General features: G+C 36.8%; 1 protein-coding gene across 1 annotated transcript in view; it reads right to left on the bottom strand.

The window, feature by feature from the left end:
* COL19A1 (collagen type XIX alpha 1 chain) overlaps window positions 1-21262 on the bottom strand; it is a 184881-nt gene that overhangs the window by 77842 nt on the left and 85777 nt on the right. The window contains exons 12-15 of the mRNA XM_038130911.1: window positions 20421-20474; window positions 13252-13305; window positions 12527-12562; window positions 339-386 (exon numbers count right to left, since the gene is read on the bottom strand). Of these exons, the coding sequence (XP_037986839.1) occupies window positions 339-386; window positions 12527-12562; window positions 13252-13305; window positions 20421-20474 (192 nt within the window). The remainder of the gene's footprint in view (window positions 1-338; window positions 387-12526; window positions 12563-13251; window positions 13306-20420; window positions 20475-21262) is intronic.

Genomic DNA, 21262 nt, shown 5'->3' with positions numbered 1-21262 from the left:
TATTATCTTTGTATATCTTAGATGTTGCAAAGTATAGTTCACCCCTGCCAAAAAAGGAAAACTGAACAGTTTTAATATTATTTCAGTTTAAATTACAGCAGAAACATATTGCACAAAACACAATACAATACATCTGTTCTGCCAGTCATTAAAACACTTTAGATGGTTGAAATTGTTAAATCTCCTTCAACTGAAGAGAAACCTCAAGTGTCAAGGCTCAGTTTGTTGTCAGCATGCTTCATACTCAGCTGCTACCTCACCATTTTTTATTAGCGCTTAGGCAGAAGTTGCACATCAAGCTGTTAGCACACTGACCAGTTGTTCACAAGTTTACTCACCCTTTGACCTTCTTTGCCAGGTGGACCTTGAGGACCCTCCAGCAAACCCTGAAAATACAAACATTAAACAGTTATAACATTCAGTGCTATTCTCATCCTCTATTTTTCTATAGAAGTAAGACTAGACCAAATATCCAGATGTCAAGATAAGGCATTTATTTCTAATATTAAGAATTGCCTATTTCTAACAATTCCTTCAATGTTATATTAAAGTGCAAGAAAAAGCACAAACAATAATTATTAATCACAAGCCATCATATAAAGGCTGTATCCTTTAGAAAAGAAGAGGTAACTCGGCACTAATTAAGCATAATTATATTTAACTACAATGTTAATTGAAAAGTGATTTATCTTGTTAAGTTAGGATGCCATAAAAAATTGACAAAAAAGTTATTTTAAATGAAAGACAATTTACACTACAACTCAAATTCAAATATAGGCACTGAAGGGGGAGGGGAAGGCAGGGAAAGGGAACTAAATATAGCAGAAGGCCTTATGCTCACTGGATCCTAAGAACCAGCCCTATGCTGCTTCCTCTGCAATTCTGGCTTGGCTTTTCAAAACACTTTAGCATCCCTTTTTTTTTTTTTCTCTCCCTCTCCTGAACAGGCACTGGAGCTTTGAGTGTTTTGAATAGATCCTTGACTTGTGAGCCTTCCTTCTGAACTCAGTGCAAGGATCTGCCTTTTTCAGTCAGAGACCAAATCACAGACCAGTTCTGATGCTTTGGGGATTAAATTTTACATCTGAATAATGTATAATGTAATCATAAAGCCTTCAAATAACATCTCAGAACAACTCAGAACAGTCATTCCCCCCAGTCTCCCTTTTCTTCATGAGTCACCTTGGAACACAATTAAAAGAATTACTTTGAGGAAGCAATCCAATTTCCATTATAGCAACAAGAAATGTGAAATAATTTTAAATGTAATCAGCAAAGAATATGTAACAGTTCTGCATTGTATAATTTAAAAAAAAAGCCTTGCATGTTATATTGCATATTCTTAGAGATGTCACACAATTAAAGAACTTACGTTTTCTTTATTTAAGAATCTGAAATACTAAAATTTTAAAATCTTTAAAATTACTCAGACTCATGTATTGCTTCAGCATGATTTATATCTTTGGTCAAATTCAAACACCTTACTTAGAATCAATTACACATATTTATTGACCCAATAAAGGTGAACTGAGATGCCCTGACAATCATAAATTTTTTAAGTAGCCAGATTTCTAGAAATGAATTTAAGAACTTAATTAATGATCTCTAATTCCCAATATAAACCTGAGAATGTAAGTAGGCATTCCAAAGCTACTAGCTCATATACATCTTCAAATAAAGTTTTAAATTGATTAGAGTGTAGTCTGACTTCAATTTTAAAAAGAAGTGGTCACTTCAAGAACTTTTCCATTTCTACCCTTTCTCCGCTTTCAAACACTGAAGTTAAAATATATCTCAAACAGTATTTCACTATAGGATATTCCTCTTATCATTTCAGTTTATAATGTAAACAGGATAAGGTGTAGGATCGTTTACAAAGCTGATGCACACCATTTCCATCTTTCACCATAAGTTTATGGAACTAAAATATGCATGAGAACGTTGTGTCCAACAAATAATATCACGGTAAATTAATTACAGTGCAAGATATGTAGCTTATACATACACGAACTCATAAAGCAGCATGCCAATGTGACCTCTGGAAAGCTTCTTTACTTTCTCATCTAGCTAGTGCGGAACTTGCAGTGTTCTGTCTAATTGTTAGCAATATTCTAATTCTGTGAAGAAATTCTGAGAATTCAGGAAGAGGTGGAATTTTGTTTTGTTAATTTTTCATTTTGGTGACAACTTTATGCAGGGGAATGAGATGAAAACCTGCAATGTCCGTTTTATGGGGGAGGAAATACTTAGCCTCACATATCTGTACAATAAGGCTCCAAGGGGACAAGAATTACACAAGAATGTAACTGCACAATAGTGATAATTAATAGCCAACATTTTTATCCAAGGAATACTTTTATTCTTTTTCTTCTCTCTACAATATTATTGTCAAGAAAAAGGAACCAGATAAGGAGATTTATCTTCAAGGAAAGGGAGGAGAGCTGTGTACAATTGGTAACTAGGCAGGGAGGACTCCCCTGTACAAGGAGCCACATCCTGATATTGAAACTGAGGTAAAAGTTCACACCAACCTCAGTGGGATCTTCCGTTTAAAAATTGATAGGACAACATGGGCCATGCTAACTAACACAGCTCTAAAACTGCAGTAACTTGGCCAAAGTAATGACTTAGCTTTGCTATCTTTTCTCAACATCCACTGAAAGAGATCATGAAAAAATAACTGCAGAAGAAACCTGCAGGAGAAATGGAGAAATGAAAAAAAAAACCTTCTACAGTGAATTCTGTCTTAATTTGTGAATAAAAGATCTACCATTGAACTCCTATAGAACTTGGCAATGACTAGAAATACATGTTTGTAGGAAGGCAGACTAAAGTATCTACTTAGGTTGCATTCCTATTTAATTTCTGGAGATATTCCTTTGGAGGTCAGACATCAGATCTGATTCCCATCAGCCATGGATAGCACAGTTGGTCAGAGGAGCCCACCACCACAGATAAAGGGATAGAATCTAGACTATCTCTATAGACATATATCTATCTATCATCCATCCAATCTATGGTATATGGGATATGCAGTGGATTGTGTTAGAAAGATTTATGTCAGAAGGCAATCTATTCTACAAGTAAAAACTCCCCAGGTAAACAACAACCAAAGCAATCAAGATCACAGAACCATACAATGGTTTGGGTTGGAAGGGACCTTTAAAGGTCATCTAGTCCAACCCTCCTGCAATGAGCAGGGACATCTTCAACCAAAACAGGTTTCTCAGAGTCCTAACCAACTTGGACTTGAATGTTTTCAGGGATGGAGCAACCACCAACTCTATGGGTAATCTGTTCCATTGTAAAAAAACCTCATTCTTATATCTAATCTAAATTGACCCTTCTTCAGTTTAATGCCTCCTTCAGTTTTATCCCTTGTCTTGTCTCAAGAGGCTCAGCTAAAGTCTCACCCTACCTTTCTTATGGGTGCCCTTCAGTTATTGCAAGGCAATTGAAATCATTCACAATGTGCCACTGTCACTGATACTTTTGACCTGACAAAAGCATGGCTATGATGATGAGCAGAACAATGTCTAGGAACAGCACAAGGCGGTGGGAGGTATAAAACCAGCCTATTTGTATGACATCAGGCTGGCAGAAAAATATGATGTATCCTTCGAGGTGACCTAACACACATGGGCTTTTCCTGACTCTGCCAGGCCACCTGTGAGGCTGAAAGGTGGCAGCATTCTACCTACTTTGTGGTGCAGTGGATTAAAATAACATATACAGTCTATAAAGCCTGTTCCTGCCATGGACCAAGCAAGCCCCTTGGAGTAATGTACCTGACGGAGCTTGAGGAACATGGAGTGGAAATCTCTAAACCATTACCATGTAGCTTGGGGAAAATAAAAGCCAGTAAAATGGAGATGTTCTTAAGTGCAACTGAAACTTAAAAAAATCTACCCTCAATGAGCGAGGGGGGCTATGAAGACAGATGATACATGATGCACTGGTTGTGCACAAGAGGGTTGTACAAAATCTTGAAAATGAAGAGCAGAAACTAGTGAATCCCTTTATAAGAGGTAAACCATAGAGGGAAGTATTGACAAGGGAAAATACGCTGGTTAGATCATAGAATAGAAAAAGCAACACACTGTGAAGAACATAGCTAAATGAAATATCCTCAAAACTTCGTCTAAGACTTAGTTGAGGGAAACTAGGGAAAAAAAAACAGGTTTAAAAAATGCTGCAGTAGAATAAGTGAGCTTTAAAAAGATTTTGTATTGAAAATATCTGTAGGATATAACATTTTAATACTTTAAGAGTATTAAATAACAATAATATTTTTAAAGTATCAGGACATAAAACCAAACATTAACTTGATACAGTAGAAGTAAAATATATTAGGAAGTTACAGAAAGATCCAGTTAAGAAACAGCCAATTAAACTGTTTTAAGTTTCAAAAGCTGTTAATTGGAAGTGTATGAGTGTGGAGCTCTCAGAAACCACTTACTGTAGAAGGGCTAAAATCCTGTCATGGACTCTGCAGATACAAAAACATTTTTAAATACCTGATACATCTGCAAGCATCTGCAGAGACATGGTGGAGGCCTTGTTCATAAATTCGATAACTCAGAGAAAGTGCCTAAGAACATACTCTCAAAAAAGTGAAGTTTTTATCGTGACCCTGTGGTGAAAAAAAGAATGTTTAGAAAAAAAAGAAAAAAACTCCAGCTGAAGTGGAATAGTGAGGTTACTTAAAACTGTTACTCATGTTACTTCTCACAGAAGATTATGGTTGATGCCAAGAGAGCAAAATATTAGACAAGTACATATATTTTTGGGATTCTGAAAGTTGCTTCAAAACATAGCTGACAGTTTTTGAAGCAGAAAGGTGGACAGCTGCCTTATGTATTTGTAGGCAGTGCAGTGTTGCTAGCAATACATTTCCTTTTCAACACAAATTAAATATAATACAAACATATAAATACATATAAATATAAATATCTTAGCAATAATAATGCAGGTCTAATTAAGGTACAAAATTTATTTCATTTATAGACTGGTGTGTGTGTTCTATACACAAGCTACTTTCATCCAGTGTTTCCTCACTATGAATTCCAGCAAACACATGACCACAATTTTTACAGGATAAATGCTACTAAACGAGGAGAAAATGTATGTAATTTTGTGAGATGAGTTAGACAGAGACAAAGTCTAAATTAGGCATGCAGAAATGCCTTGTGAAAATGTAAGAATAGCTCATCTTTTAATCATCTGAATATGCAAGTTTTCACAATGATAAAACTTGCTACTTCAAAAAGACCCAGCTATAGGAGGTATGATTTTGCCAAGCAATTTCAAAACATTATGTTGATAAACAGAAAAGTATAGTTCTACTGATACAACATCCCTGCTGAAACATTTTTAAAAGCAACTGGCAGGCAGTTCCCATTGCAAGTGATTGATGTAATTCTTTAAAACACAGTCCTTGTCCAGGATAAAGAAAAGCTGTCACATTGTTGAACTAAATTTTCAATGATCCCTCTGTAAACTCCACAAGTAGAGCAGCACGGAATCACTGTAACCAGGAGTCAGGCAAAAAGTGACCACAGATTTCCAAATTCCTGACATAACACAATAGGTGGTCACAGCGAAGAGCTGCAGCATGACTGACTTGAACACTCTCCAGCCACCCAAATACTGCTTGTGGGATGGATGGTACTGCTGTGGCTGCACTGATGTAAGAGTGGCTCAGCATCCCAGACAGGATGCAACAAGATGCAGTTTAATAGGTCTTAAAGGCATTCACTTAATCTGGAGGTGTTTGTAGAGAACAAGTTCTACTGTGCAGGTCAGTGCGATCCTTCTACCCTATTTTGAGAATATTTTCCTCTTTGGCCTTTACATATTGAGAGTAAATGAATGGCCTCCTCTCAGGTAAAAACAGACTATCACACTCAGCAAGCAAAGGAACTAAAATATGAGTAACTTTCCTCCAGCCAAGGTGGTCAAAGTGTTGGTTTCTCTGGTATCTTCAAGGCAGTTTACTTGCTGCAATGGTGATGCAGCCCTATCTTTAACCCCAAACAGCAGGATGAGGAAGGGGGAGACCTTAAAATACAATTACCATAGCTTCCTCTTCTTGCCCAAAAGGTTGTCCATCACCACCCACACGGAAGCCCACAGAGCTTGCAGACACGCCTCACTGCTCCAAATATGTTACAATGGGAAAAACAGCACAGGAAAATCACAGAAGGATGACTAATTTCCTGTTGTATTACCATTTATGAGGAAAATTAAACTATCTCTATCTTAAGCATTTCCAAACATGACCTGATCTCAGTCACATCCTTACTGAAGTACCTTGAGACAGTAGGTGGAAAGATTTGTACACCTGCTCAGCCCCTTAAAGTTACTGCAGTGACCATACTGTTCCGCCACTTTTCTTTCTAAACTGCTTTCAATCCATTTACTTCCACAGAAAAGGAGACAGCATTTAGCAGAAGTATTTCAGTCTGCCAGAAAACATGACAAGCTACATTTTCTTGATCATTGTTTACTGGAGCAAACAGAAAATATTTTCCTCACTGACATCATTACTCTTTGGGTTTGGGCATTTCTTTAGTTCTCTCTGTTAACTAACCTTGAAATGTACTTTCCTTCAGGGACAATAATTTGAAAGGGAAATTGAAAGGGTAATTTCACCCAAGTTTACATTCATGAACCAAGTACTTTTAATAAACATAGGTTTATTTGCTAAGCAAAAAAAAAAAAAAAAAAAGAAAAGTATAATTAAAATCCTGAGGAGTAAATCAAAATTATTCATTACATTGACGTCTACTGCATATGGGACAATTTTAAATCATTATTCTAATGAAGGACATAGAAATAGAAATCACATTCATGCTAATTTATCAGAGTAAGAATTTTTGAAAAACAAATTTACTGTAAGGTTAAGCTTCAATCTTCACTTGTGCCTTCACTACCAGTATTACTGCATAAAGAAGATAAAAACTGCATTGTAACTAATAAACAATCTTCTATTTCAATAAAGAGGTAATCTTAATAGCACCTGCTCCCATAATTAAAAAGTGCTTTCTGAAGAAGAGGATATTTGTAAGTTACACTGCGGAAGTTAAGTGATCACTATATTTAATGAAAAACAACTAAACAGTTTAGTATTTTCAGGAAATTAATACACCTCATTTAAAAAATGCAGACAGATAAAATCCAGATCTTCCTTAAAGTAAATGTATGAAAAGAAGAGATTTAGAAAGAAAATGTAATTTGCAGTCTATACTTTCTTTAGTTAAATAGGATTACTTTCCTTCATGTCATTACATGGAAAGAAAGCAAAGGTAATAGTATCTGAGCTGCTTACTACTGGAGAGTGTGTATCCATTTCTTTAGCTTCACATGAATAACCGAGGAGAAAGCTGTGCAATCTGTAGCTGATGTTTGTTTAGAAAGGGGAGAGCCAAAAGTCACAGTGGAGCTTGCCCAGACCTGAATCTGCAACTTCCTCCCACAGCCGCCTCCACACGGCACTTGTGCACAGCTTCCTTCGGATCGGTTTAACCAGACCTGGGAGCCAACATTCCAAATATCTGTTTAGTAAGCAAGTCCTGGGGACTTCTGTCTGTGACCGACTTAAGCCTTGGCTTCTGAGTAAACACTTGGTGCCATCTGGGTGACTATTTTATAACTCCTGAAAGGGATAGGTTTGCAGGAACGTACAGACGGACGCTCATTTTCCCCAGGAACTAAAAGCAGCGTATCGAGTGTCGAGGGGAATAGTTATCATATATTTTACAAGGGATGGCTGTGCTACCTTCCCTCACCTGTCACTCTTCTGACACGGCACGCACAGGCTTAAGCGGGGATACCAGAGCGGGCAAGCTGTGGAGCCAGCTGTGACCCTGCAGAACACAGTCCCCAGCTTCTGCCTCTAAATCCCACATTTAGGCAAAACCACACCACAGAGCAGCACAATCCCTCCTTTTTACTCTCTGAAGGTTCATCAGCTACAGTGCAATTTATCAGGGAACTTAAGCCTTAAACATCTCCCATATTGCTTCATAAAGTGCACGTAATAAAGGAGAAAAGTTCAAAATTTAATTGCAGCATTTATTCATAAGACACTGGAAGTGTACTAAAGAAAAGAGACATCTACTACTTACAGAGCAATTCAGAACATAGCAGAGAAATTAGACACAGCATAAAAAAAGGCTGAGAATCAACCATGATTTTGGGCTACTCCTATAAAACTACCACCATAAATGAGAAGAAAAATACATACATATATATGGACTTGGGGACTGTTAATTTACTCATAAAAATACAGGAAAACTTTACGTCTTCAATAAAACGGCTTAAATATATACATATATACGTCAAATATACAATAAAATGTATTTGTATGAATAATGCCCGAGTCAAACAAATATACTTAGAACTACTGAAATTGCTAATTTCAGTAGGGTTCTATGGAAATCCTATAAAATTTATCACATATTTCTTCTTACAGATTAGCATATTATGCATTATAGTGCTGTTTCTTTTCTCTAATTCTTCATGCATGATTGATGAAATTTATTAGCAAGACTTATGTATCTACTTTTAATAAATGTGCAGAAACACATGGATTTCTAATCCCATCTCTTTCTGAATTCTGTGCTATTGCTACAGGAGAGAAGTTTAGTTAAATGTTAATATTGTTAGGATTACAGTGTGAAATTTTCTGTTAACTCACATCAAACAGGAAGATCCAGAGATCTACTTTATGTTTCAGATGCACTTTCTGAGCTGTGAAATTTCAATTTCAAACTCATAAAATAATTTTTGCATCTTAAAAAGCAGTGCTATTGTTTTGCCTATTTTGCAGCTTGGCATATGTTCATCTATCTAATAGGTTGCTACAGCTGTTGGGTATTTATGAATTCTGTCATACATACCGTCTTGAAGTTTCCCTCATTCCATAGTATAATGGCTATATCTGTCAGCTGAATACTTAAAAATATATTTTTTTCCTCCAAGTACCCATCCCTTCATTGTCTTCTGTATTCTGTTGCTCATGCTTCTGAGCCGTGTGGGATTTCCTACTCATCAGGGCTGCACAAACACTTTTAGACACAGAGTCACTGACACCTTTTAGACTTTTGCAGGTGGCAGTAGCACGGACAAAAAAACCCAAAAAGCCAAAACCTCCAAGAATTTTTACTGCATGCACTTACATATTGTATAGATTACCTACAGGCAACTCCCCCTGGACCAACCAGTTGCTGCAGTGAAGCAGTCTCAGTTTTTTGTTACTTTCTCACTCCCTGTGCTAATAATAGAAGGATGGAACAGGTCTGTGTATGGGGAGAACATTCTGACCCCGAACAACACTAGTGATGGTCTAGTTTATACTGAAATCAGAATATATGATAGACCTCATTCCGCTTACTCCACTGATGTATGATTTCTATGGAGATACACAGGAATGGAAAAGCTGCACAGGGCAGTAGAGCTCTGTATGATGCCATCATTTACCACCTGTCCCTGTATGCAATGGCACTGGGGCAGAAGGTCAGTGACCCAGGCCCAATTGACTAGTAAGAGCAAAACCTGGTCCCTGTTAATATTCCCTTCCTCCCTGCCCAAAAGTCATACTGAGGACTTAGTTCTAACAGCGTGTCATCATTTTCACTTCTCTTCCCTCCCTGCCCCCCAGCATAATTCATCTATCTTTTAGATAAAAATAAATAGTTTTCACATTAGGAAAAAAAATTACCAGAAGCAGAGGATAAATTTATGACATTAAGCCTTCATCCCAAATTAATGGAACATTTTAAAACTTTAACAAGACTCATAATTGAAACACTTACATCATATTTTGGCTATAACAGCATGAATGGTTCTGACATAGTAAGTTTTCATTAAGTGACATATGAACTGTGATATTATCTGACCTACTATTTATTCACAGCAAGATATGACATCTTCCTTTCATGATTATATATTGTAAGAATCACAGCCACACAGAAGTCACGCAAATAAAACCACTCTGAAAACTGAATTTTCCCTTAGCCACCATCACTCATGTAATCTTCTTTTAGCTCTTGCCAAGAGAAACACACAACGATTTACAGTGGCCAAGAGAGAAAGCCTTCCTGCTGGGCCGTGTAGTCCCACTCTGCTGTAATCTGTCTTCAAACTGCTAAACCCATTCACACTCACTCTTGTCTACATTAGTTACTAATATCCCTCTGAAGACTGTGTCTGCTTTTTTAAAATTTAAATATTTTATTTTTAAAACTGTAGAGGTGACCATCAGTAAATGTACCAACACAAAGACACCTTGTGCTGGAATCAATGAACTGAAACATTTGCAAAGCATTTTGTAATCAAAGAAATGAAATTCTTTGACATCCATTTTATGAAATTGGATCACTTCAGGTACAGAAGCAGTAAGTGCAGTCAATCTGAAAGCAGTGTGCTCTGACAGCCAGGAGGGATAAAACTGTTCTCGGGGGGCATCAGGCACAGCATAACCAGCTGGGCAAGGGAAGGGATTGTCCTGCTCTGCTCTGAACTGGGACAGCCTCACCTTGAATGCAGTTTTGGGCACCAAATTATAAGAAAGATACAAAGTTCCTAGAGAGTGTCCAAATGACGGCCACAGGGAGAAAGAAAGGCTCGTGGGGAAGAGCAGCTGAGGGCATTGGGTCTGTTCAGCCTGGAGGAGACTGAGGAGAATCCTCACTGCAGGTACAACTTCCTAATGAGGGGAAGAGGAGGGGCAAGCACTGTTCTCTTCTTTCTGGCAACCAGTGACAGGATCCAAGGGAATGGCCTGAAGCTGTGTCAGAGGAAGTTTAGTTTGGGTATCAGGAAAAGATTCTTCACCCAGAGGGTGGTTGAGCACTGAAACAGGCTCCACAGGGAAGTGGTGACGCTACCAGCCCGATTAAGTTCAAGAAGCATTTGGACAATGTTCTCAGGCATGTGGTATGACTCTTGGAGATGGTCCTGTGCAGGGCAGGGAGTTGGACTTGATGATCCCTTCCAACTTGTGGGTCCCTTCCAACTCAGCATATTCTCTGATTCTTGCTATCATACTACTGACCTCGGAGTATGATTCTTAGGGAAGCTAAGTGACCATAACTGCCACTTAAGATAATGAATACATTAAAAAAAAGGAGATTTAACATATCCAGGCACTTCTATCAGAACAGATGTACTAATTTTTCAATCACTTACATAAAAAATCTCAAAAACACTGTTCTATGGTGTTAGAACACACACAAAATAGATATCCTCAGTTTTTTTTCCTGTCCTATCTTCAGACATGGGTGATTCCTATTCCTACAACCCCTTCAAGGCCTGTAAGAATCTATGTAAAGCAAGAGATATTCCAATGCATCTACTACAGTAAAATTGCAGATTACTAATAATATTTTAATAATATATTAACTCTTTCAACACACAGCTTGTATATTCAAGAACTAAAGGACATAAATGGACCTGTAAGATAAATGGACCTCCAGTAAGATATGAACTGCAGCAAAGAGTCACTGATCTTGGGACAAAACACTAACTTCTTCCCAGGAAATAGGGGAAACATGATATTATAATTCATAATCCAAAAACAAGTAGTCTAAAACACAGGAACTTGATTTTGACACCTAAAGAGTAGAATTTATTTTTATCATATGGGTCTCTGTTATATCCTTCAATGTTTGTAAGCTCTAATGGAGCTCCTGCTGTTACAGTGTTGGAAATTAAGGGAGGGAAAACACCATGTATAAACATTTACACAGTGAATGACAGCTCTTTTGAAGTTTATTTAGGATTACGTGGGTAATATGAACCGTATAGATGTGGCTCATGACACTGAGTCTGGGAGAAGATCTATTCATATTGTGAAACAACAGTCTGGAAATTTGGAAGCTTTTCTTTTTTTTTTTCTTTTTCATTTTTGCCACACTCTTTCACACCATTTTGAATTGTTTTTGCCCAAATAGACTGTTCTGAATGAAAGGGCTTTTCAACTCAGCTCATGAGCAAAACCACTAGAATTCATAGAATTCAGACAGGATTTATTACTTTTATGAAGCAAACAAGACATGCCCTGGAGAGTTTTGGGGACACTTTTCTTCAGGCTTTGTACATGGTTGGGGCCTGGATTGCAAGGAAATTAAGAACATTTTCCACCATCCATATAGCAGTATCTAGCCAGAATCCAATATCCTAAAAGCATTGATCATTTTTGCAACCTTTTACTGAAAAATGCTTTTCCTTAAAATAAAAGGGACTTCTTTCACTGGAACAAGTCTATACTAATTATGCATGGAATAAACAAGATAATATCCTTGTTAGCATTTGGGAGGAAACAAGATATTTTAAACCTGCCTTTTTTTTTTAATATTTACAGAATTTCCTACACAAATCATACAAAAATGCAGAGGCACTATGAAGAAAGGGACTTGACTTTTAGACTTATTAGTGGGAATATTTACATTGCAAATTAGTGAAAAACATGCAGCATTTCTTAGGGATTTTCTTTTGGCTGTTTTTCTTTACATGTACTCACAGTCAAGGCAGCTGGTCCTGGAGGTCCTGCATCTCCCTAGTTAAAACAGGAGAGGAAGTAAATCAACAGTCTCTTTAGTTATACATATTTAATCTCTAGACCTTTTAGAGAATATGCAGCACTGCAGAAGTGATTTCAGTACAATCATCAAACATGTTGATTATGAAAATATGTGAGTAAAGCAATATTCTTCTCCAGTAATGGCAGAGATATACACAGTTCACCACAGGGTAAAGGGAAAAAAAAGCGCCAGGCCTCTGCATAAATGAATCACAGCTTGAAAAAAGCAATCCTTCAAAACACATTTCCATATGTCAAGTTACAAGCTGCAGCTTACATGCACAAGGTGGTTGCTGAAGCCAGTGTGACAGCTCACATATGTAAAGAAATCTGACTGTGTGAATATTCACAGAATTAGGTCACTGAGGTACAAATCACATCTGAGACCTTCAGGTTTACTTCATGGGAGCAAATTAGTGCACCCAGAGAGAAATTCAGAACACCAAATTTAGGCTCCTGCTCAGAACTCCTTTTAAAATTCGTTGTGATAAAGGGTACTTGTCTTTTGCATTGACAGTTAGCCTGTATTCATATTCTTTAACCCTTAAGTTGCACAAATGGCAGCAGTGGGTGTTTGCCACACGTAGTTATGGCAACGTGTTCAAAACTGAAGAATATCATGCAGACTCACATGCACATACAACTTAATAGATTTAAAAAGGTACCTTTTCTCCTTTTGGACCAGCCATACCAGGACTACCAGGGTCACCTTTCAGTCCCTGGGCAAAAAGAGAAATGCATATTTGTTGTTATCTGTGAAAAATTATGGGACAAAATCCTATAGCTCTGCGAAGCAGTATACACTAAAGAAATAGACCTTAAAATTCTATCACCTTATTAGTGGTATCTCAAAATTCTTTATTTTCATTATTTTGTGAATGGACACACATCTATCAAAGACCACATGTGTCTTCAACACATAATTAAACATACAAAGCCAATCTACTTTATTGTGCCCCATTATGGTAAGCAGTGAGAAGAAATGCAAAGTTCTTTTGCAGTCTTGCATGGCCAAAAAAAAAAAAAAATAGAATATCAGAGACAGCGCTAGTACATTCACTTGAACTCTGCTAAAATTGGGAAAGAGGCAGAGGTGGACAGAGAACTGCAGATTTTATGTTTCAAGTAGCAGTGCTGAACTGATGAGCTCCAGCAAGGTACAGCTCAGAGCTGCTGCACATCTTCCAACATTCTCATTTTCATCAGTGTTCACAAAGGCAAGTAGAGAAACAATTGATTTTTTTCATACCTCCCTCTTTAGTTCTGCCTTCAACAGGACAAGCAATTAGTACTGCCTAGCCTTGCACTTTGCATGCACAGCCATTTCACAACCCCCTGGATCAGAGTGGTTTGGGTTGGAAGGGACTTCTGAAGATCATCTGGTTCAACCTCCCCTGCAGCAAACAGGGACATTGCCAACTGGATCAGGTTGCTCAGAGCCCTATCCAACCCATTCATTAATGTTTCCAGGGATGGGACATCTACAGTCTCTTTGAAAAACCTTTTCCAGTGTTCACCATTTCATTGTAAAGTGTTTCCTACTTACACCTAGTCTGAAGCTACCCTCTACAATATCTCTTAGACAACTCTTCCATTAAGAAGTTCTCACCAGAAGCACCCAAAAATCCCCAGAAATATCTTTAGTACCCAGCACACAATCTTTGTTTTTATCTCCTAACTGCAAAACAAATGGAAAAATGAGGGTTTTCAAAATATGCCCAGCAAATTCAAGCCATTCTACAGCAATGAATGAACTTAGTTATCATGCTGGACAAATCTACCAGGAATTAAATTTTATTTAAGCCAAGAGAGTCATCTTATGCCTTCCCCCTGACCACTGCTTTAGTGGTGTGAGAGACTGTGTATATTGAAAGTCAGAGACACCTCTACATGTTCAAAGATTTTACTTAGAAATGAAGCTGCAACAATGGAGGCAATACAGGACCCAATCATAATAAGATGCTCCAAAAGTAGACCACATCTTTATTATTCTGGAGGTTAAATAGGTCAAGGGTAGAAAAAATTCATTTACATCTGAATTAGGGTTTACAAACTAAAGTTCTTCCCATCTCCCTTTTTGTCCTTGCAAACTCTCTTCCTCAGTTTGCAATTATTAGGAAGATAGAGACAACTGGCATGAAAAGGGTAACTAACATCTGTGCCTTGGTGGGTACAGAAACATGAAAGCAATGAGTGTTCTAAATACTGCGTATTTGTGCAACTTCACTTCCTGCTAAAATTACATTAATTCACCATCTGGAAGGAACATCATTTAGAACTATATGAGCATTTAAGTACCCACTTTGGATTAAATTTGTGGTTGTTGTAAATACCCCTGATTTAGCTTTGATTTGTTCTTTATTAAGCTTGCCAAATATGTAATAGTTAAATCAGAAGTAGTTTTGCTGTTTGAACTTAAAAAATGTAATAGGCAGATGGATTCAAAAACCAAGCCAAAAAATTGCTTTCTTTTTACAATCTGCATATTTATGACATAGCTTTAATATTGTCTCCATTTGCTACATTTTACTTTCAACCTCCTTCTGAAAGAATGCATAAAACACAACCAATCCATATTCTTAAAGCCATTTTAGGGATTTTTCAGGTATGCAAACTGTATGGATTTGGTTCAAAATCAATACTAGTAAATCAGCCATGGAACAATAGTTATGAGTTTAGGAATTAGCTCTTAAGCTGTATGTTTACAGAAGATAAAAGATAAGGCTGAAAAAAATCTGCAACTCACAGATGGTGACATATATCTATGTGTCTCTACTGAATAGAAAATGCAACTGCAGATGAAAGATGCTGAGCCTGAGCCATGCACTTTCAAACTATGAACCTTATTTTTTCCTAATTGCTGTGTTTAAAAGCTTTTAGTAGTGTTTCTGCAAGAGCACCTCAGTGAGGTGTGCAGTCTGACAGCTATGGCAGAGATGATGACCATAGCAATTGACCTCAAGTAAAAAGGACAAGGGGAAACTACATGTTTTACAGGAAACCTTACAGTGTTTGAAGGAAGATTTTAAAGGACCCAATGCTATAGACACATTAAAAGTATTTCTGGTTTGCCTCCACATTATATATCCACTTAAAAATATTACAGACGTAGTAAGTTCCAGACATAGCGAATGCTTACAAAAAACACATCTGGGAATGCACCATGCCTATTCTTCCCTACAGTCACCCTTTTGAAGCTGCTGAGAGGTTTAGCTACTGGCTCACTGGCTCTGAAATGCCATAAGAAGAAGGAATTCCTGTGCCAAGTCAAATCTGTAGCCCCTTTTAGCAGAGTACAGTAGGGTATCCTGTCTCTGGCAGAGACCAGAACAGGATGCTTCAGTAAAATGAATGTGGTTATCTAAACAGATACAATTTGGATGATTTTAAATCAAGCCTTAAGTTAGAAAAGCTCATTTTCTGCAATGTTTTAGGAGAACAAGGTCAGCTTTAAAAACAAACAAATTTCTATTGATCTAAGGAGTCTGTTGCCATATTTGCCAGAAATTCAGGAAAAGAATAAAAATTCCTTATAACAGAGAGTAAATTAATTGGGTATTGAATTCTATCCCAGTCTAATTCTAGCTTTTTGGGACCAACATAATACACATTTATGAGTTCATGAACAGTCTTCAGCTGAAACATTTTATCCTCCAAAAGGACTACAGCTTGGTCTTTTTACAGGTCATGATAAATTTACATTATGGCTCCTCCGTGGAAACCAAAATGTAAAGTAAGCATTATGTATATACAAGGCCAATTCAAAGCTAACAAGATAACAATACTGGAAATAGCAAAAATGAGAAATGTTCTACATACATACATAAAATAAGACTCATAACTGTAATGCAATTTCCAACCAACAGAGAAATTACTGGAATGTGTATATCACAAATGTCAGTAAGGGTGTGAATTGGGGTTGATGACAGAGCAAGATTAAATTACAGACAGTGTTTTTGTTTGGAGGGGATGACAATGGTACTTCTTCTGGTGGAATGAATGAAAAACAGATGAAACGGGTAAAATGTAGCACCAGCTGACACCAGGTACTCTTCTCAATGAAAAATTGCAAAGATCAGCTGGACCCCAACCAGAAGACTCCAGCAGCTCCTTACAAGAGCCAAATGTTGCCTACTGGAATTGCACCTATTTGTACAGCTTAAACTATGCTGCACACATGTGTCAATGGAAAATGCAGTCAGATTGCAATCATACATTCAGGAGAAAAAGTTTTCAAATCTAAAAGATACCTTTTGGGGAAAACATAATTTATTATTTGCAATCCCGTGGCCTTCCTTAGAGTAATCTGGTTCAATGTCACATCAGGTGGAAATCTCCTAGAACAATACATATTATATAATGTACTGGAAATACAGTACACAACCCAACAATTCAACCAACAATGTGCAACCCCATTATTGCAGATCAGATCAGTTATCTCTACTGATTAACAGAGCTTGGGAATACTCTAACCATTAAGAGCAGTACTACATTTCCTTCACAGAGCAGCCTTAAAATCTACGTTAACAACAGCTTCAAAGTCAGCTGTACAATGCCAACCTGGGTATGCTGGGATAACTCCTCTAATTTAGCAAAGTGTTTTCATAGCTCCAAACAATATACTTTTTTTCAGTTTATGTCTCAGGTACATTTAAATACTGACACTGCTCTTTTCTCATTAATGGAATTCCAAAATTTCAAACTGGTATATTACTAGAATTCACTGGACCCTAAATTAAATCTACTATCTCCTAATATTTTGTTCCCAATAGAATTCTCAGACTCTAGATATAAACAAAAATCACCACCAACTTCACTTTTTCAAGCAATAGGATTATTCCCTTCCTATTCAGGTATTCCTTGCAATGCTAATACTAAGAGAGCTCAAGATTAGACAGACAGGCCCTGAGGGTGTGAAGGTAAACAACTATTGCTATTACAACAAGATGCAGAATCCCTTTAAAAATGATCATACTTCTGATTACATTTTCCCACAAGCATCAAAATAAAAATCTATTATGTTTCCCATCTTTCCATTGAAAAACTGGGATTCTTTTATTGCTTACTGAACTTAAGAGATTCATCCATTGACATCAGATATGTAAAGAATTAAATTTTATGTAGGAAAGTTTTAAAAAAGTCACTTATGGTATTACCTCCCCAGCAAGAGAAATAAAAATAACCAGTTAAACACTTGGTTTAATATATATATTAGATTTTAATTTCAGATTTGTTTAACTTTTTTTCCCCCACTTACAAGAAAGACACTATTTCTCTACCAGCTATGCATGACACATGCTGACAGATAGGATAAAACTTGCTGTTTTGACTTACTTTTGCTGAAGGATTTAATTTATGTCAGAAAATAGTAATTGGCAATATCCCATGGCATTCATTCCTACCTGCACCAGTGATCAAGAAAACAACACGACTCAAAAAGAATCTAAAAGTTTCTGTGATAAAGATCTTCTTTTCACTTCAGATCAACAGGCAGACATGTGGATATAACAGAGAACATATTCCAGAGATAGTTTCATGGATATTTATATTGCAAATTTGTCCTTATTCCACACAGGCTATGACTGTTTTGTTTTTTTTTTTTTTCAGATAGTGTCTCTATGAAGCTTCATTTGTTACAGTGGACAGCATTATTACAGAATCACAGAATCATTATGGCTGGAAAAGACTTCCAAGATCATCGAGTCCAACCTTTCACTGAAAACCACCTTGTCAACAAGACCAGGCAACCCATGACTCAGTTACAAAAGCAGACAGGTCACACATCCAACAGTAAAACAAAATATCCACCAGAACATTGAATGGAAACAACATCTTAAAAAAATTACAGGATTTTAGTTGCAGCAATGTGTCATCTGACTTTAATGTCAAGTGGCTAAAAGAGTCTTAAGGGATGAAAGAGATACTATTCAATCAAACTGGCTGTTCAACCTAGAAAAACAAATACCTGCTTAGAGACATGGACATGTACTACAGGAGGACTATATTAGTAATATATTAAGTTATTTATAACTACTCCTTAGGAAACTAAAAACAATGACAACCACAGTAGTAGTATTTATAGCAAGTATTCATGTTGTCAGATGGATTTTGAATAATGTCCCAGGCTGGGACACGGCATTGTAGAACTTGGCTCAGATTACTGGAGAGATAAACTGGGAGATGTGCAGAACATTTAGATATATTCACAGCTCCCACCTCGAAACCCTGTTCTCAATGAGATTAACTGAGCCAGTTAGCACAAGTGAGAGAAGAGGAAATCAAAACTTTCTAGGTATATCATCCCTACAGCCTAGTCTCCAAACCAGGTCTGGCTTCCCCTCTGTCATGCTACTTCTTTCTAGCAAGAACTTTCTGTACAGCTGAGAAAACACAAGTTAGTAGCAGCAAGCAAAAGTTTTCTTGACACCTACTTTTCTGATTTCGATTAAAATACATTCAAATATGTTTCTACCATTTGTTCAAGAAAAAATGTTCAGTCATCATCTTCAAGTTCTTGTGAGGATGGAAACCCTCACTCCCCCAGGCAGAGACAACACCTGCCAGAAGGCAGTGCCACTAGCTTTAAGTGTTTTCAGGCTGTTTTTATACAGCACTGCAGATTACACCAATGTAAGGAGATTAACTTGATTATTGCAGAAATATCAACTGTTACGTTTCTGCACTGCAGAACAAGTTAGAGAGACACTGATAGAAACTAAGAGTCAATGATACACAGTCCTGTAAATTTAAGGACTGATATCTCCATGCAGAGTGATAACTGAGTTCAAAGCATCTTACGTAAGTGTTGCTAAAAGGGAATTATGTGTGGTTTCAAACAATACAATGTTATACTGCCATATGCAGTTTTACTTCAGTTTTAATGTTTTAATGACAGTTCCCATAATAATAATCTACCATTTACTGACACAGTGCAACGGTTCAGTAAATATTAAAAAATATAAATGCTCAGTATTTTTCACTTTCATAGTGGCACAATGTTAAATATGCCCTAGAGTTAATCAGATACTTGATATACCTTACTCTTCCTAAAAGGTTGATGGAACAAGATCTCATGTAGTAAAGATCATGTAAGACCAACACAGAAATGTCACCAGAGCTATGGAAAGAAACACAGATGTGTATTTTCCATGCTGTCAGCATATATGTATGTATGAGAGAAGTATATGGTTCACCTTTACAGACAGACAGGCTACAAGAGAATACCTCTACAAATACATAAATGTAGTTTCAGCTTAGTACATAGTGCATGTTCTCACATGAAGGACATCCACTTAAAAATAGCCTGATTTACCCAGCATTAAATTATAATTACCTAAAACAGGAAAAATATTTTTATGGTTACAGTATGCATAGAAAGCCAGGTGATGTAAAAAGTGTCATAATTTTTTAGCCCGTGTTACTGCATTTTCAGTAGCCCCAGCTAGACTGACACAGTATTTTTGTGTTAAATGCTGACCCTTTAAAGCACCGGAAAAGGTGCTTTAAAAAGTATTACTGAATGATTTTTCCAAGTCCTGCGTCTGGATTCTAGTCCTAATGTCAGTCATTTCCCATCTGGGAGATGCTCTCTGCCTTCAACAACAATGCTTTGCACCTGGAGAGCCAAGATTATCCAGCATTAAAACCTAAAGCCAGGGTAACCCCCATCAAGGTTAAGAGGGAGAAGGACAGGAGGAGGGTATAAAGCAAACTTTATCAACAGAAATACCCAATTTCTAAATCCGTCACTCTACTTACATAAAGTTTGAATTGCATTTCTTAACCACCCACCCAGAAGTTTGTAACTTGACTGTTTCATTATTGTTCCATTTACCTCTGGTCCAGGAAGGCCTTCTGGTCCTGGTTCTCCTTTATCTCCTTTTTCACCCTAAAAGAATTAATATTTATTTTATTAAATATACTTATAGCAAATACTAACCCACAATGCTTTTAACAGCAAAAATATTTTACCATTCTGGTCTGTTCTACATGTACATTTCTGGATGCACCAGCAAAACTATTCCTTACATTCCAACAGAAATTCTTTCCAAATAAATGTCCCTAAAAAATGTCTAGCACTCTGATTGGTACAGTTCTCTGTACTTCATAGTGTCACTGAACATCCATAAAGACTCACCACAGAAGAACATTCTTGTTTCTTGCTGTGTTTCAAGAATATGGGGGTGAAACAGAAATTTACACCAGGGAACAGTTTAGTTTTTGAAAATCATAATCTTAATCTTGCATTTTTTTTTCATTCTGAGATTCAGTTTTGTTATCAGATGCTTGAAGTAAGTGTTTATTTACAAAGTCCTCAGTATTCTCATTTGTCTTTGACCTATACTGGTATATGGTTCACTATTTGTATTTGAAAAATGGAAAAAACTTTTGTTCTGAAAATTTTCTTACAAGTATGAATATGAACAACATTATTAATCAAAAGAAAAAAATGGTGGGAAGGTTCCTTCAGAATTGACTATAGCTGGTTCCTGTGTTTGCTCATGAAACACTGACTACAAAGCACAATAATCCTCATAGAATACATGAAAGAATTCAGTTCCATATTAACTCTAATAACCATGATGTTCTAGTTAAGACATATTTTATCAAAGCAAAATAAAATACACCTGCTAAAGAAGCATAATTTAAGAGAAAATACCTTCCAGAAGCAACAAG

Source organism: Motacilla alba, chromosome 3 (assembly GCF_015832195.1).
Source record: "Motacilla alba alba isolate MOTALB_02 chromosome 3, Motacilla_alba_V1.0_pri, whole genome shotgun sequence".
In the NCBI taxonomy this organism is placed as follows: domain Eukaryota; kingdom Metazoa; phylum Chordata; class Aves; order Passeriformes; family Motacillidae; genus Motacilla; species Motacilla alba.
Note: the sequence above shows the minus strand (reverse complement) of the source record. Positions and strands in the feature narration are given on the sequence as shown.